Consider the following 18,001-nt stretch of genomic DNA (forward strand, 5'->3'; position numbering starts at 1 on the left):
AGACCTTGCTGCTTTTGATACCATCGATCACCACATTCTTTTGGAGAGATTGGAAACCCAAATTGGTCTACAAGGACAAGTTCTGGCCTGGTTTAGATCTTATCTGTCGGAAAGATATCAGTTTGTCTCTGTGAATGCTTTGTCCTCTGACAAATCAACTGTACATTTCCGTGTTCCTCAAGGTTCCGTTTTAGGACCACTATATATTTTACCTCTTGGGGGATCTCATTCGAAAACATAATGTTAACTTTCACTGCTATGCGGATGACACACAGCTGTACATTTCAATGAAACATGGTAAAGCCCCAAAATTGCCCTCGCTAGAAGCCTGTGTTTCAGACATAAGGAAGTGGATGGCTGCAAACGTTCTACTTTTAAACTCTGACAAAACAGAGATGCTTGTTCTAGGCCCCAAGAAACAAAGAGATTTTCTGTTGAATCTGACAATTAATCTTAATGGTTGTACAGTCATCTCAAATAACACTTTGAAGGACCTTGGCGTTACTCTGGACCCTGATCTCTCTTTTAACGACATATCATGACTGTTTCAAGGACAGCTTTTTTCCATCTACGTAACATTGCAAAAATCAGAAACTTTCTGTCCAAAAATGATGCAGGAAAATTAATCCATGCTTTTGTTACTTCTAGGTTAGACTACTGCAATGCTCTACTTTCCGGCTACCCGGATAAAGCACTAAATAAACTTCAGTTAGTGCTAAATAAGGCTGCTAGAATCCTGACTAGAACCAAAAAATTTGATCATATTACTCCAGTGCTAGCCTCCCTACACTGGCTTCCTGTCAAGGCAAGGGCTGATTTCAAGGTTTTACTGCTAACCTACAAAGCATTACATGGGCTTGCTCCTACCGATCTCTCGGATTTGGTCCTGCCGAACATACCTACACGTACACTACGGTCACAAGACGCAGGCCTCCTAATTGTCCCTATAATTTCTAAGCAAACAGCTGGAGGCAGAGCTTTCTCCTATAGAGCTCAATTTTTATGGAATGGTCTGCCTACCCATGTGAGAGACGCAGACTCTGTCTCAACCTTTAAGTCTTTACTGAAGACTCAGCTCTTCAGTGGGTCATATGATTAAGATTAGTCTGGCCCAGGAGTGTGAAGGTGAAGGGAAAGGCTTTGGAGCAACGAACCACCCTTGCTGTCTCTGCCTGGCCGGTTCCCCTCTTTCCACTGGGATTCTCTGCCTCTAACCCTATTACAGGGGCTGAGTCACTGGCTTGGTGCTCTTTCATGCTGTCCCTAGGAGGGGTGCGTCACTTGAGTGGGTTGAGTCACTGATGTGATCTTCCTGTCTGGGTTGGAGCCCCCCCTTGGGTTGTGCAGTGGTGGAGATCTTTGTGGGCTATACTCGGCCTCGTCTCAGGATGGTAAGTTGGTGGTTGAAGATATCCCTCTAGTGGTGTGGGGCTGTGCTTCGGCAAAGTGGGTGGGGTTATCCCGGTTTGGCCCTGTCCGGGGGTATTATCGGGCCACAGTGTCTCCTGACCCCTCCTGTCTCAGCCTCCAGTATTTATGCTGCAGTAGTTTATGTGTCGGGGGGCTAGGGTCAGTTTGTTATATCTGGAGTACTTCTGTCTTATCCGGTGTCCTGTGTGAATTTAAGTATGCTCTCTCTCATTCTCTCTCTCGGGGGACCTGAGCCCTAGGACCATGCCTCAGGACTACCTGGCATGATGACTCCTTGCTGTCCCCAGTCCACCTGGCCGTGCTGCTGCTCCAGTTTCAACTGTTCTGCCTGCGGCTATGGAATCCTGACCTGGTCACCGGACGTGCTACCTGTCCCAGACCTGCTGTTTTCAACTCTCTAGAGACAGCAGGAGTGGTAGAGATACTCTTAATGATCGGCTCTGAAAAGCCAAGCTCTTTGAGTGAGTGGTCTGGCAGAGTACCACAGCCTCGGTCTGGCGCGCTCACGTGAAAGGTAGCTACGTTCCACTTCATTTGTACAGACAAAGGAATTGTCCGGTTGGAACATTAAGTTTTCTGTTAAAAACATCCTAAAGATTGATTCAATACTTAGTTTGGCATGTTTCTACGGGCTGTAACGGAACTTTTTAAACTTTTCTTCCGATGTTCGGCGCGACCTGCTTTTGGATTTGTTTACCAAACGCCCTAACAAAAGAAGATATTTGGACATAACTGATGGATATTATCGAACAAATCAAACATTTATGGTGGAACTGGGATTCCTGGGAGTGCATTCTGATGAAGATCAAAGGTAAGTGAATATTTAAAATGCTATTTCTGAGTATCTTTTTGGCTGCTTTGTTGTCTAAAGGCTGTACTCAGATTATTGCATGGTTTGCTTTCTTCGTAAAGGTTTTTGAAATCTGACACAGCGGCGGCATTAAGGAGAAGTTTATCTAAAGTTCCATGTATAATAGTTGTATCTTTATCAATGTTTATTATGAATATTTCTGTAATTTGATGTGGCTCTCTACACAATCACCGCATGTTTTAGAACTACTGAATGTAACACGCCAATGTAAACTCCGATTTTTTTATATAAATATTAACTTTATCAAACAAAACATACATGTATTGTGTAACATGAAGTCCTATGAGTGTCATTGATGAAGATCAAAGGTTAGTGAATAATTTTCTTTATTTCTGCTTTTTGTGACTCCGCTCTTTGGCTGGAAAAATGGCTTGGTGGTGACCTAACATAATCGTTTGTGGTGCTTTCGCTGTAAACCCTTTTTGAAATCAGACGCTGTGGCTGGATTAACGAGAATTGTATCTTTAAAATTGTGTAAAATACTTGTATGCTTGAGGAATTTTAATTATGAGATTTTTGTTGTTTTGAATTTGGCGCCCTGCACTTTCACTGGCTGTTGCAGGGGGGGGGGGGGGGGTTCAGCTAGCGGAACGGTCCTAGACAGGTTAAACATTTTCTCGCATTTGGTGCCTACTGAAAACACCCCATGTTATCCTCTGAATCAGTTACCTTTCCTGATGGGCCTGTAGGCCTCCAGGAAGTAGGGCTTGAGGTAGACCTCAAACAGGTTCCCTGTGATCCCCTCTACAGTGTCATCGATGGGCAGAACATGGATCCGTTTCCCGTACTTCACATCTGGGCAGGGCTGAATACTGTGTGATCACAAAAGGAACTAATTATGCCATGGCTTTACTGTACAGTATGAAGGAGCAGCGGTCTGGTTCCCCACATCATACTGCACTGATGCCAAAGTTCTCCAGTTCTATCTCACCTGATGACATCTCCCAGGCGGACTCTCAGGTTGTTGCGGACCACTCTGTTCATGCGGACCTTCTCGTCGGAGCAGGTGTCGTCAGAGAGCACGATGCATACGGTCTCCCGTCTCTTCTTTCCTTTCATCAGCACTGTGTCTCCCCTGAACAGCTGCAACTCATCCATCTTTGCCTAGCGTGGGGCAGGAAAGAGGAATTAGTCAGACACGGGAATCCTACTGATATAGTATACAACCTTGAACAGGGAATATAACTGTAATACAACCTGCACAACATGAATGAGTGAGTTACTGGTGAAAAAATATTGTAGTACTCGGTGCAGGCAAGGGGTTCACTAAAATGTCCCTGCCCCATTCATTCGCACCACCAATGCCTCACCTGAGACAGAGAAACCACACTGTTGTCCTCATTGAGAGATTCATCCACAACCAACCGGTTGGGCCTGGTCTTCTGCTTTAAAATCGCTGTGGATAGATCATTTTTCGATCTGAGGGAAAATCAAAGAGATTGCAAATTTATATGATGGCAAGATGTAACATACTTCAAAATACATTGAACCTGGGAATATATAGACATCAGAAATTTCCAACAGTCAGCTAGCTGTCTAAGAGACAAACGCGTTTCTTTATTCAGATAGGATCCAAATAAGTCGACGCCAATGGTGACCGCTAGTCTTTCTGGGCCCCAACACATAACGAGAAATACATTAAAGACAACTCACATACATTTAAAACATTGACACAAACATTTCAGACTTACATAAAAAAAATGACTAAAATAATAGTAATGTGTGCGTGTGTGTTACAGTGCGTGTGTGTGCACGCATCTATTAGTTACACATACATGTCAGTACATACACACAAAAATGAGGTCACATGGGGGAGAGCTGTTCTGCCTTGATGTGTTGCTTTATTTGTTTTAAAACCAGGTTTGCTGTTCACTTGCGCTATATGAGATGGAAGGGCGTTCCATGCAACATTGGCTCTATATAATATTGTAAATTTTCTTGAATTTATTCTGGACCTAGAGACTGTGAAGAGACCCCTGGTGGCATGTCTGGTGGGGGTAAGTACGTCTGTCAGAGCTATAAGCTATAAGCTAATTTCAGACTATTTGGAATTTAACACATACATTTCTCACAAAAACAAGAATTGATGCATGCAGTCAATCTCTCCCCTACTTTGAGCCAAGAGACCGACGAGCATACTATTGATATTAGCACTCTGTGTACATTGAAGGGCAAGGCGTGCTGCTCTCTTCTGGGCCAGCTGCAGTTTCTCTAGGTCCTTCTTTGCAGCACTTGACCATACCAATGGGGAATAGTTATGATTAGATCAAACTAGAGCCTGTAAGACTTGTTTGGTTGACTGTGGTGTTAGAAATGCTGAGCATCTCTATCACAGATGGACCTCTCCCCATCTTTAAAACAATTGAATCAATATGCTTTAAACATGAAAATGTATAGGGTGTCCACATTTTTTTTACTAAAAGGGTCAAATAATGTAAATTGTGTATTGTAATCCTCTAAGAAACCAATGGTCAAATCCTCATGTCTCTATCATAATCCGTGCAAAATGTATTAGAGTTTATACCCTTGTACGGTAGGATGGTCAGGATTAGGGTGACCAGGGCAGCAGCTACTCTTCCTGGGCTCCAGCAAAATTAAGGCAGTTATACAATTATAAAAACATCAAGTAACATTACAATACATTCAGAACAGATGTCACAACACATTAAGTGTGCTCCCTCAGGCCCCTACTCTACAACACAAAATCCATGTGTGCGTGTGTGTATAGTGGCTATGTTGTTATTGTGTGTGTATGTGCTTATGCCTGTTGGTGTTGCTTCACAGTCCCCGCTGTTCCATAAGGTGCATTTGTATCTACTTTGTTTTTTTATCTAACTTCACTGCTTGGAGGCCAAAGAAAAAACATTGCATTGCGTCAGCTAGGCTGAATTCTGTGCGGGAATTAAGGCTACTACCTACCTGACAGGCTCACTTTCCAGTTGAACGCATCTTTCTTCTCAAATCCGCGGGACATAAAACAATCAAGGTAAGATGATATCGATTTTGAAACATGAAATCTAGTAGGCTACTTTAATATGCACTTTCCAAATTAATTCAAAATTCCTGTTTTTTTTTAAGATTTCTCACAAAAACAAGCACTGAGCATATACCAAGCTTTTTATTTTCAAAGCCTTTTACATTTAATTCAGCTTGTGTCATGCAAATTTTGCAACCCACGGAAACAACTTCGAAGACCACAAAATGTCTTAAGGTTTAAACGGGCGGGTTCCGTTAAAAAGAGAAGAATAATTCTTAAAATTCCACGTGGAATCAGGGAGTCCAACCAATACACAGACTCCCAATTTGTTGAGTCCAAAAAAACTATTATTGGGCCAATTGTGTGCCGCCATATGGGACCCAATCACAGACGGATGTGATGCAGCCTGGAAAAGAGGTCGACTGATGATTTTTCAACGTCGATACCAATTATTGGAGGACCAAAAAAAGCATTTATACACACTGCTCAAATAAAGGGAACACTAAAATAACACATCCTAGATCTGAATGAATGAAATATTCTTATTAAATACTTTTTTCTTCACATATTTGAATGTGCTGAAAAATCACAAAAATGATCAATGGAAATCAAATTTATCAACCCATGGAGGTCTGGATTTGGAGTCACACTCAAAATTAAAGTGGAAAACCACACTATAGGCTGATCCAACTTTGATGTAATGTCCTTAAAACAAGTCAAAATGAGGCTCAGTAGTGTGTGTGGCCTCCACGTACCTGTATGACCTCCCTACAACGCCTGGGCATGCTCCTGATGAGGTGGCGGATGGTCTCCTGAGGGATCTCCTCCCAGACCTGGACTAAAGCATCCGCCAACTCCTGGACAGTCTGTGGTGCAACGTGGCGTTGGGGGATGGAGCGAGACATGATTTCCCAGATATGCTCAATTGGATTCAGGTCTGTGGAACGGGCGGGCCAGTCCATAGCATCAATGCCTTCCTCTTGCAGGAACTGCTGACACACTCCAGCCACATGAGGTCTAGCATCGTCTTGCATTAGGAGGAACCCAGGGCCAACCCCACCAGCATATGGTCTCACAAGGGGTCTGAGGATCTCATCTCGGTACCTAATGGCAGTCAGGTTACCTCTGGCGAGCACATGGAGGGCTGTGCGGCCCCCCAAAGAAATGCCACCCCACACCATGACTGACCCACCGCCAAACCGGTCATGCTGGAGGATGTTGCAGGCAGCAGAACGTTCTCCACGGCGTCTCCAGACTCGGTCACATGTGCTCAGTGTGAACCTGCCTTCAACTGTGAAGAGCACAGGGCGCCAGTGGCGAATTTGCCAATCTTGGTGTTCTCTGGCAAATGCCAAATGTCCTGCACGGTGTTGGGCTGTAAGCACAACCCCCACCTGTGGACGTCGGGCCCTCATACCCCCCACATGGAGTCTGTTTCTGACCGTTTGAGCAGACACATGCACATTTGTGGCCTGCTGGAGGTCATTTTGCAGGGCTCTGGCAGTGCTCCTCCTGCTCCTCCTTGCACACAGGCGGAGGTAGCGGTCCTGCTGCTGGGTTGTTGCCCTCCTCCACATCTCCTGATGTACTGGCCTGTCTCCTGGTAGTGCCTCCATGCTCTGGACACTACGCTGACAGACACAGCAAACCTTCTTGCCACAGCTCGCATTGATGTGCCATTCTGGATGAGCTGCACTACCTGAGCCACTTGTGTGGGTTGTAGATTCCGTCTCATGCTACCACTAGATTGAAAGCACCGCCAGCATTCAAAAGTGACCAAAACATCAGCCAGGAAGCATAGGAACTGAGAAGTGGTCTGTGGTCACCACCTGCAGAACCACTCGTTTATTGGGGGTGTCTTGCTAATTGCCTATAATTTCCACCTGTTGTCTAGTCCATTTGCACAACAGCATGTGAAATTTATTGTCAATCAGTGTTGCTTCCTAAGTGGACAGTTTGATTTCAAACATTGTGTTGTTTAAGTGTTCCCTTTATTTTTTTGAGCAGTGTATATACTTTGTGTATTGATTTTAAGAAAGGCACTGAGATGTTTATGGTTAGGTACATTGGTTCAGGCACCGCATTGATTACATGCAACGCAGGACAAGCTAGTTAAACTAGTAATATCATCAACCATGTGTAGTTAACTAGTGATTGTGTGAAAATTGATTGATTGATTTTATAAGATAAGTTTAATGCTAGCTAGCAACTTACCTTGGCTCCTTGCTGCACTCGCGTAAGCCTGCCACGCAGTATCCTCGTGGAGTGCAATGTAACCGGCCATAATCGGTGTCCAAAAATGCTGATTACCGATTGTTATGAAAACTTGAAATTGGCTCTGCCGATTAATCGGTCGACCTCTAGCCTGGACTCCCAGTGTATCGTCTGCAAAGTTGTTTCCGCAAGGTTGCAAAAAGCAAAATTAACATGACAAACTGAATTAAATGTATAAAGCTTCGAAAATAAAAAGCTTGCGGTACACTCAGTGCTCCATTGACATTTCACAGAGATAAGGAATTTCACATTAATATAAAAAGTGCATACTAAAATAGTACATGTCATGCCTCAAAATCTCTTACCTCTATATTGTTTTATGTCATCCGGATTAGAGAAGACAGATGAGTTCAACGGTTAGCCTTAACTCTCGCACAGCATCCAGCCTAGCTGACCACTTTTTTCCTCTGGCTTCCATTGATTTGGTCATCCTAAAATCTACAAAAACTTTTTAACAGATGTGTTTTTTTTGCGTTGATCTGAACATTTTTCGGACATAATGTTTCCGCCATTGTTTCCTACCACCTGAAAATATCTTCTGGACATCAGAACAGCCATCAGTTGCCTTAATTTGGATGAAGATTTCTACTTCAATGAGTTTGCGGCAAAGGACATACTGCTCAACCCCCAGACCAGGCCCTAACCCCAGACCAGGCCCTAACCCCAGACACTCGGAAGAGAAAGACACTGCAATAGAGGCCGATGTGCAGGTACCCTGATGAAGCTACGGCGGAGAGTAAATAATCCGTCTCTACCCTCTGTTCTATTGACAAATGTATAATCACTGGAGATTAAACTGGACACGCTCCGTTTGAGACTATCAATGGGACCTGAAGAACTGGAATATCCTATGTTTCTTGTAAACGAGGCTAAACAAGGACAATATTCTAGCTGGTTTTTCTATGTATCGGCAGGACAGGATGACGGCGTCAGGTAAGCTCAAGGGGAGGGGTGTGGGTCTAATATTAAGCAAGTATCAAGGACCTGCTCGCCTTAGTTTGAATATCTCATGATAAGCTGCAGACCATAATATTTAACAAGAGACTTCATCAATATTTTGAGTAGCTGTCCATTTACCACCACAAACTGATGCTGGCACGAAGACCAAATTCAACAAGCTGTATAGGGCCATAAGCGAAGCAGAAATAAATCTCACCCAGAGGTGGAGCTCCAAGTGGTCGGTGATTTTAATGCAGGAAAACAAAAATTTGTTTTACCTCATTTCTACCAGCATGTCACTTGTGCAACTAGTAAAAAAATAGATCACCTTTACTCCACACACAGAGACGCATGCAAAGTTCTCTCTCTCCCTTCATTTGGCAAATCTGGCCCTAACTCAATCCTCCCGATTCCCGTTTACAATCAAAAACTCAAAACAGGTGATGAAGCAGAACGATGAAGCGGATACTAAACTACAGATTTTAATTGTCACATACAACACTTACAGTGAAATGCTTACTTACAAGCCCTTAACCAACAATTCAGCTTTATGAAAATACTGAGAAAAGGTAAAAGATTAAAAAAACTAATAATTAAAGAGCAGCCGTAAATAACAATAGCGGGGCTATATACAGGGGTACCGGTTCTGAGTCAATGTGTCAATGCGCAGTGTCAAGGTAGTTGAAGTCATTATGTACATGCAGGGAGGGTTATGAAAGTGGCTATGCATAGATGATAACAGAAAGTAGCAGCAGCGTAGGAGTGGGTGAAAATAGTCTGGGTAGCCATTTGATTAGCTGTTCAGGAGTCTTATGGCTTGGGGGTAGAAGCTGTTTAGAAGCCTCTTGGACCTAGACGTGGCACTCCGGTACCGCTTATCATGCGGTAGCAGAGAGAACAGTCTGACTTGGAAGGCTGGAGTCTAACAATTTTTAAGATCTTCCTCTGACACCGCCTGGTATAGAGGTCCTGGATGGCAGGACGCTTGGCCCCAGTGATGTACTGGGCCGTACGCACTATCCTCTGTAGTGCCTTGCGGTCGGAGGCCGAGCAGTTGCCATACCATGCAGTGATGCAACCTGTCAGGATGCTCTCGATGGTTCAGCTGTAAAACCTTTTGAGGATCTGAGGACCCATGCCAAATCTTTTCAGTTTCCTGAGGGGGAATAGGTTTTGTTGTGCCCTCTTCACGACTGTCTTGGTGTGCTTGGACCATGTTAGTTTGATGGTGATGTGGACACCAAGGAACTTGGCTCTCAACCTGCTCCATTATAGCCCCGTTGATGATAAATCGGGGCATGCTCGGTCCTCCTTTTCCTGTAGTTCACAATCATCTCCTTTGTCTTGATCACATTGAGGGAGAGGTTGTTGTCCTTGCACCACACGGTCAGGTCTCTGAACTCCTCCCTGTAGGCTGTCTCATCGTTGTCGGTGATCACTGTTGTGTCATCGGCAAACTTAATGATGGTGTTGGAGTTGTGCCTGGCCGTGCAGTAACGAGTGAAGGAGAGTACAGCAGGGGACTGAGCATGCACCCCTGAGGGGCCCCCGTGTTGAGGATGTGTTGTTACTAGAGGTCGACCGATTATGATTTTTCAAAGCCGATACCGATTATTGGAGGACCATAAAAGCTGATACCGATTAATTGGACAATTTATTTATTTATTTGTAATAATGACAATTACAACAATACTGAATGAACACTTATTTTAACTTAATATAATACATCAATAAAATCTATTTAGCCTCAAATATATAATGACACATGTTCAATTTGGTTTAAATAATGCAAAAACAAAGTGTTGGAGAAGAAAGTAAAAGTGCAATATGTTCCATGTAAAATGTGCCATGTAAGAAAGCTAACGTTTAAGTTCCTTGCTCAGAACATGAGCACATATGAAAGCTGGTGGTTCCTTTTAACATGAGAATTTTAGATTCCAAGGTAAGAGGTTTTAGGTTGTAGTTAATATAGTGTTTATAGGACTATTTCTCTCTATACCATTTGTATTTCATATACCTTTGACTATTGGATGTTCTTATAGGCACTTTAGTATTGCCAGTGTAACAGTATAGCTTCCGTCCCTCTCCTCGCCCCTACCTGGGCTTGAACCAGGAACACATCGACAACAGCCACCCTCGAAGCAGCGTTACCCATCGCTCCACAAAAGCCGCAGCTCAGAGCAAGGGGAACAACCACTCCAAGTCTCAGAGCGAGTGACGTTTGAAACGCTATTAGCGCACACCCCGCTAACTAGCTAGCCATTTCACATCGGTTACATCAGCCTAATCTCTGGAGTTGATAGGCTTGAAGTCATAAACAGCTCAATGCTGGAAGCACAGCGACAAGCTGCTGGCAAAACGCACGAAAGTACTGTTTGAATGAATGCTTACGAGCATGCTGGTGCCTACCATCGCTCAGTCAGACAGCTCTATCAAATCATAGACCTTTGGTCATTAATATGGTCGAATCCGGGAACTATCATTTCGAAAACAAAACATGTATTATTTCAGTGAAATATGGAACCGTTCCGTATTTTATCTAACGGGTGGCATCCCTAAGTCTAAATATTGCTGTTACATTGTACAACCTTCAATGTAATGTCATAATTGAGTCACTGGCTTGCTGGGGCTCTCTCATGCCGTCCCTGGAGGGGGTGCGTCACCTGAGTGGGTTGATTCACTGTTGTGGTCATCCTGTCTGGGTTGGCGCCCCCCCTTGGGTTGTGCCGTGGCGGAGATCTTTGTGGGCTATACTCAGCCTTGTCTCAGGATGGTAAGTTGGTGGTTGAAGATATCCCTCTAGTGGTGTGGGGGCTGTGCTTTGGCAAAGTGGGTGGGGTTATATCCTTCCTGTTTGGCCCTGTCCGGGGGTGTCCTCGGATGGGGCCACAGTGTCTCCTGACCCCTCCTGTCTCAGCCTCCAGTATTTATGCTGCAGTAGTTTATGTGTCGGGGGGCTGGGGTCAGTTTGTTATATCTGGAGTACTTCTCCTGTCCTATTTGGTGTCCTGTGTGAATCTAAGTGTGCGTTCTCTAATTCTCTCCTTCTCTTTCTTTCTCTCGGAGGACCTGAGCCCTAGGACCATGCCCCAGGACTACCTGACATGATGACTCCTTGCTGTCCCCAGTCCACCTGGCCATGCTGCTGCTCCAGTTTCAACTTCCACCTGACTGTGCTGCTGCTCCAGTTTCAACTGTTCTGCCTTATTATTATTCGACCATGCTGGTCATTTAGGAACATTTGAACATCTTGGCCATGTTCTGTTATAATCTCCACCCGGCACAGCCAGAAGAGGACTGGCCACCCCACATAGCCTGGTTCCTCTCTAGGTTTCTTCCTAGGTATTGGCCTTTCTAGGGAGTTTTTCCTAGCCACCGTGCTTCTACACCTTGCTGTTTGGGGTTTTAGGCTGGGTTTCTGTACAGCACTTTGAGATATCAGCTGATGTACAAAGGGCTATATAAATAAATTTGATTTGATTTGATTTGATAATTACATAACATTCTGGCAAATTAGTTCGCAAAGAGCCAGGCGACCCAAACGGTTGCATATACCCTTGACTCTACGTGCAATGAACGCAAGAGAAGTGACACAATTTCACCTGGTTAATATTGCCTGCTAACCTGGATTTATTTTAGCAAAATTTGCAGGTTTAAAAATATATACTTCTGTGTATTGATTTTATGAAAGGAATTGGTGTTTATGGTTAGGTACAGTCGTGATACGATTGTGCTTTTTTCGCAAATGTGCTTTTGTTAAATCATCCCCCGTTTGGCAAAGTTGGCTGTCTTTGTTCGGAAGAAATAGTCTTCACAGTTCGCAACGAGCCAGGCGGCCCAAACTGCTGCAAGAGAAGGGACACAATTTACCTTGTTAAAATAAATTCATGTTAGCAGGCAATATTGACTATATATATGCAGGTTTAAAAATATATACTTGTGTATTGATTTTAAGAAAGGCATTGATGTTTATGGTTAGGTACACGTTGGAGCAACGACAGTCCTTTTTCGCGAATGCACACCGATTATATGCAATGCAGGACACGCTAGATAAACTAGTATCATCAACCATGTGAAGTTAGCTAGTGATTATGATTGATTGTTTTTATAAGATAAGTTTAATGCTAGCTAGCAACTTACCTTGGCTTCTTACTGCATTCACGTAACAGGCAGGCTCCTCGTGGAGTGCAATGAGAGGCAGGTGGTTAGAGCGTTGGACTAGTTAAACTGTAAGGTTGCAAGATTGAATCCCCAAGCTGACAAGGTAAAAATCTGTTGTTCTGCCCCTGAACAAGGCAGTTAACCCACCGTTCCTAGGCCGTCATTGAAAATAAGAATGTGTTCTTAACTGACTTGCTTTATGAAGGTGTAAAACATGAAGAAAAAAATATATATAATTTTTTTATATATATATATTTTTTTTAATCGGCCAAATCGGTTTCCAAAAATACCAATTTACGATTGTTAAGAAAACTTGAAATCAGCCATTCCGATTCATCTATCGACCTCTAATACACACAGTGTGCCATCTGCCCGGTACGGTTGACCCGGTACAGGATTCATCCATGAAGTGCACACTTCTCCAGCATGCCAGTGGCCATCGAAGGTGTGTATTTGCCCACTGAAGTTGGTTACAACGCCGAGGTCAGGTCAAGACCCTGGTGAGGACGACGAGCACGCAGACAAGCTTCCCTGAGAAGGTTTCTGACAGTTTGTGCAGAAATTCTTCGGTTGTGCAAACCCACAGTTTCATCAGCTGTCTGGTTGGCTCTTCTCAGACCATCCCGCAGGTAAAGAAGCCGGCTGTGAAGGTCCTGGGTTGGCATGGTTACACGTGGTCTGCAGTTGTGAGGCTGGTTGGACACACTACTAAATTCTCTAAAATTATGTTGAAGGTGGCTTATGGTAGAGAAAAAAACAAATTCTCTGGCAACAGCCCTGGTGGACATTCCTGCAGTCAACATGCCAATTGCATGCTCCCTCAAAAGTTGACATCTGTGGCATTCTGTTGTGTGACAAAACTGCACATTTTAGAGTGGCCTTCTATTGTCCCCAGCACAAGGTGCAGCTCATGCTGTTTAATCAGCTTCTTGATATGCCACAGCTGTCATGTGAATGGATTATCTTGACAAAGGAGAAATGCTCACTATATAAACAAATTTGTGCACAACATTTGAGAGAAATAAGCTTTTCTTGCATATGGACAATTTCAGCTCATGAAACCAACACTTTAAATGCTGCATTCATATATTTCTGTTCAGTATAGGACAGACACTTTGTGGGGGGGGGGACTGACTATCTGTTGTTCCATGTAGTTAATCTGTTATTCAATGCGTTTGTATTGGCTAATAGCAATAAGGCCCCAAATAATATATCAAATTATTTTTTTATATATTTTTGGGGATACTTCAAGGGGTCTTAAAATTCTAAAGCAAATAGCAAACTGATCCTTGGTAGTACCTTCTTAAAACAATTCCATACATCTTAGTTGTTAATATGGCCACCCTACCTTAAATTAGTGGGCTTAATGTAATTATGTATTCCGTACTGCATTATTTGTATATTAAGTGCATAATTTGCATATTCTGCTTTTATTCTAATCACCTGTGTTCTACATCAGCCCTGAATATGTCATACTAATATGACCACCCTATCTTTAGATATTGGACAAAAAAAAATTCCAAACAAGTGATTATTTACCCGTCTGCGACCTTTTTCAATCAGATGAAAATAAGAATCTGAGCAATGGTAAGTCCTATCCTCATGAAATAAAGTGGTCTGTGTTTCTGAGAAGCTGCTATACAACATTAAATACATGGAATAAGTATAACACCAGAACCAATGTTTAATTTTGACCCTAATACCCAACAATTAACATTTGACCCATTGGTCAAAAGATGCGTTTTTGATTGGATACTGTGCCAACATTTTAATCAACTGTCTCGTTGGGTTAAAAGTGTGTTAAATGTGTGCCTACTGACTAGAGACAGAAACTTAGAATAGCTATTATGGGGCAGTTGCTTTCAGTTTCAGTAGTGAAACTAGCTACTAGAATGGGCAGCAATTGTATTTTTGTGGGTTTTGAAATGACATCTGCCACACTTTTAGATAGATAGCCGAGTTAACTTGCTTGCTATAAGGAGAGGAGAGTATTAGCAAAGATTTTTTTATAACTAACCCAAGATATACCATAGCCGGTCATTTCCACTTGGAGCAAATTGATTGAACAAGCAAGGAGGTGGGCAGAATCCTATTGGTGCGTTCTAGCATGTATTTGCATATTTCCATAAGAGAACGCCTACTCTGAAGAAAAACGTTTTTTTATTTAACTAGGCAAGTCAGTTAAGAACAAATTCTTATTTACAATGACGGCCTACCCTGGCCAAACCCTAAAGACGCTGGGCCAATTGTGCGCCGCCCTATGGGACTCCCAACCACGGCCAGTTGTGATACGGCCTGGAATCGAGGCAGGGTCTGTTGTGACGCCTCTAGCACTGAGATGCAGTGCCTTAGACCGCTGCCCCACTTGGGAGCCCAATGTGCACATGTTCAATAATTCAATTTGTCCTTGCACTCCAAAACAACTACATTTTTTGAAACTTTGGCAACGGGTAAGCTCTACCAAACTTAGTCCACTTTGTAACAGATTGTAGTTTTGGGAACAGAGAACTGTATTGAGATCAAATGCTTTATCAATGAGAAAATGTGCAGAATGTCTGCCAAAATCCATCTTCTACCACTGCTGGCCACTGGGCTTCCTCTCGGCACCATATTTGGTGGTGAGTGGAAATGCCAACCAGATGCACCAGATTTATACATCCAGTGTAACATCTGGCTCACTGTTCTGTGGTATTAGGTAGCACACATAAGATGTGCATTCCTTTTGAAAGAACCTAGCTAGGGTCTAGACTCAGAAGAAAGGGAGTATCCCCTTTGTAATGTTTACTGTACGAAATAATGTAATGTTTACTGTTTTGCTAAATGCTAGCATCAGCTTCAGTAGCCCAAAGACCAGCAGATGGTGATATTGAGTCGTTTCATCTTACAGTCCGAACGCATTGTATGCAGCAGGCACCTCTACGCAGACGACACCATTCTATATACTTTCGGCCCGTCTTTGGACACTGTGCTATCTAACCTCCAAACAAGCTTCAATGCCATACAACACTCCTTCCGTGGCCTCCAACTGCTCTTAAACGCTAGTAAAACCAAATGCATGCTTTTCAACCGGTCGCTGCCTGCACCTGCATGCCCGACTAGCATCACCACCCTGGATGGTTCCGACCTAGAATATGTGGACGTCTATAAGTACCTAGGTGTCTGGCTAGACTGCAAACTCTCCTTCCAGACTCATATCCAACATCTCCAATCGAAAATCAAATCAAGAGTCGGCTTTCTATTCCGCAACAAAGCCTCCTTCACTCAAGCCGCCAAGCTTACCCTAGTAAAACTGACTATCCTACCGATCCTCGACTTCGGCGATGTCATCTACAAAATGGCTTCCAACACTCTACTCAGCAAACTGGATGCAGTCTATCACAGTGCCATCCGTTTTGTCACTAAAGCACCTTATACCACCCACCACTGCGACTTGTATGCTCTAGTCGGCTGGCCCTCGCTACATATTCGTCGCCAGACCCACTGGCTCCAGGTCATCTACAAGTCTATGCTAGGTAAAGCTCCGCCTTATCTCAGCTCACTGGTCACGATGGCAACACCCATCCGTAGCACGCGCATCTCACTGATCATCCCTAAAGCCAACACCTCATTTGGCCGCCTTTCGTTCCAGTACTCTGCTGCCTGTGACTGGAACAAATTGCAAAAATCGCTTAAGTTGGAGACTTTTATCTCCCTCACCAACTTCAAACATCAGCTATCTGAGCAGGTAACCAATCGCTGCAGCTGTACATAGTCTATTGGTAAATAGCCCACCCTTTTCACCTACCTCATCCCCATACTGTTTTTATTTATTTACTTTTCTGCTCTTCTGCACACCAATATCTCTACCTGTACATGACCATCTGATCATTTATCACTCCAGTGTTAATCTGCAAAATTGTAATTATTTGCCTACCTCCTCATGCCTTTTGCACACATTGTATATAGACCCCCCCTTTGTTTTCTACTGTGTTATTGACTTGTTAATTGTTTACTCCATGTGTAACTCTTTGTTGTATGCTCACACTGCTATGCTTTATCTTGGCCAGGTCGCAGTTGCAAATGAGAACTTGTTCTCAACTAGCCTACCTGGTTAAATAAAGGTGAAATAAATAAAAAATAAATAAAAAATGCACACCTAACGTTATCCCCGTAGACCAGAACATACTTAAAACGTTCTCCATTGAGGCTGCAAATTATAGATTTCCTCCTGAATGACGGGCTCAACATCAGAAAGTAGTATTAGCCACTCTAGCATGATGGTGAAAAAAGTATGCATATTTTTCCCCACCATTAATAAATACTGTATAGTTAAGGGGAAAGCTAAGGAGACGCCTTCGCTGCCTGTATGGAGAATGTTTTATGTATAAAACACGTCCACGGTGATAGGAGTGTATTGCCAGCTGCATACAATTAGTTTGGACAGTAAGATGAAACGACTCAATATCGGCATCTGCCGGCCTCTGGGTTTCAGATTCAGTTGTAAATATGTATGCCCCCATATGACACAAGCATGAAAAACTACGAGAGCGAAGGTGGTCAGTCATTTGCTCAATTTAACATACTATAGCGTTTGCTGGTACAAGCATCACTTAGCAGATGTTAGCTACAACATGACAAGCAGTCTTCCTATTTGCGTCGCTGTCAGTTAACCAGCTTTGCCAGCTACGTAGCTAGTTAAATCTGGTAGACAGATGCAGAGATGGCAAGCTGGTATTTATAACTGAAATTAGCTATGCGTTTAACTAGCCGGCACTGACACATGGGCATGGCATAATCTAGCTGCTAACTAGATGTTCAAATATTACTACGTCCATAGAACACATACCGATATTAGCTAGTTGGGCACGTTCGTTATCAACAACAAAGTTAGCCAGCATTATCTAGCCAATTTACATAGGTTTAAGCTAACAAAGCAAACGTTATTTCTTGGTAACGCTAACTGTGTCCTTCAAAAAAGCATATTAGATAGCGATGGCAACTTACTCTCCTCCTGAAGCCATGGTGTTCCGCTTGGTATGTTCAACGAATAAATGATGGTTTCTTTATAGTTTGTAACCTCGTATGTGTATTTTCCTGTCCAGTGAGTGCAGCGCCGACAGTTTGATTTGATCGGTGACTGATGCAGTAAACAGACAGCGGAGCGGATTCTCGATTCAATAGAGCCAATCAGAATAAAAGTTTCTTTGTCATTTTCTACCTAGTAACAATACCCCATAGGCCATATGTCTTAAGGTTGTTTTTCCCCGTGACAAAACGTTTCATTCTATGTACTATTACCACCAAATTAACGAAAGGGGTAACATTAATCAGAACTGTCTTTGTTATTATTTTGCAATTCATAGTCCTTT

General features: G+C 43.2%; 1 protein-coding gene across 3 annotated transcripts in view; it reads right to left on the reverse strand.

Annotated features, from left to right (window-relative positions):
• Nucleotides 1-17,788, reverse strand: part of LOC109874284 (transitional endoplasmic reticulum ATPase-like) — a 52,694-nt gene extending 34,906 nt beyond the window's left edge. Inside the window, exons 1-5 of one of the 3 annotated variants that reach the window (XM_031809488.1) lie at nt 17,637-17,788; nt 12,633-12,666; nt 3,613-3,721; nt 3,234-3,406; nt 2,972-3,114 (exon numbers count right to left, since the gene is read on the reverse strand). In XM_031809488.1, coding sequence (XP_031665348.1) covers nt 2,972-3,114; nt 3,234-3,400 — 310 coding nt within the window. In that variant the 5' untranslated portion in view covers nt 3,401-3,406; nt 3,613-3,721; nt 12,633-12,666; nt 17,637-17,788. Of the gene's footprint in view, nt 1-2,971; nt 3,115-3,233; nt 3,407-3,612; nt 3,722-12,632; nt 12,670-17,636 lie in introns of all 3 variants that reach the window. The other 2 variants (XM_031809487.1, XM_020466131.2) reach the window with 2 other exon arrangements.
• Nucleotides 17,789-18,001: the final 213 nt, after the last annotated feature.

This window comes from Oncorhynchus kisutch, linkage group LG29 (genome assembly GCF_002021735.2).
Source record: "Oncorhynchus kisutch isolate 150728-3 linkage group LG29, Okis_V2, whole genome shotgun sequence".
Taxonomy (NCBI): Eukaryota; Metazoa; Chordata; class Actinopteri; order Salmoniformes; family Salmonidae; genus Oncorhynchus; species Oncorhynchus kisutch.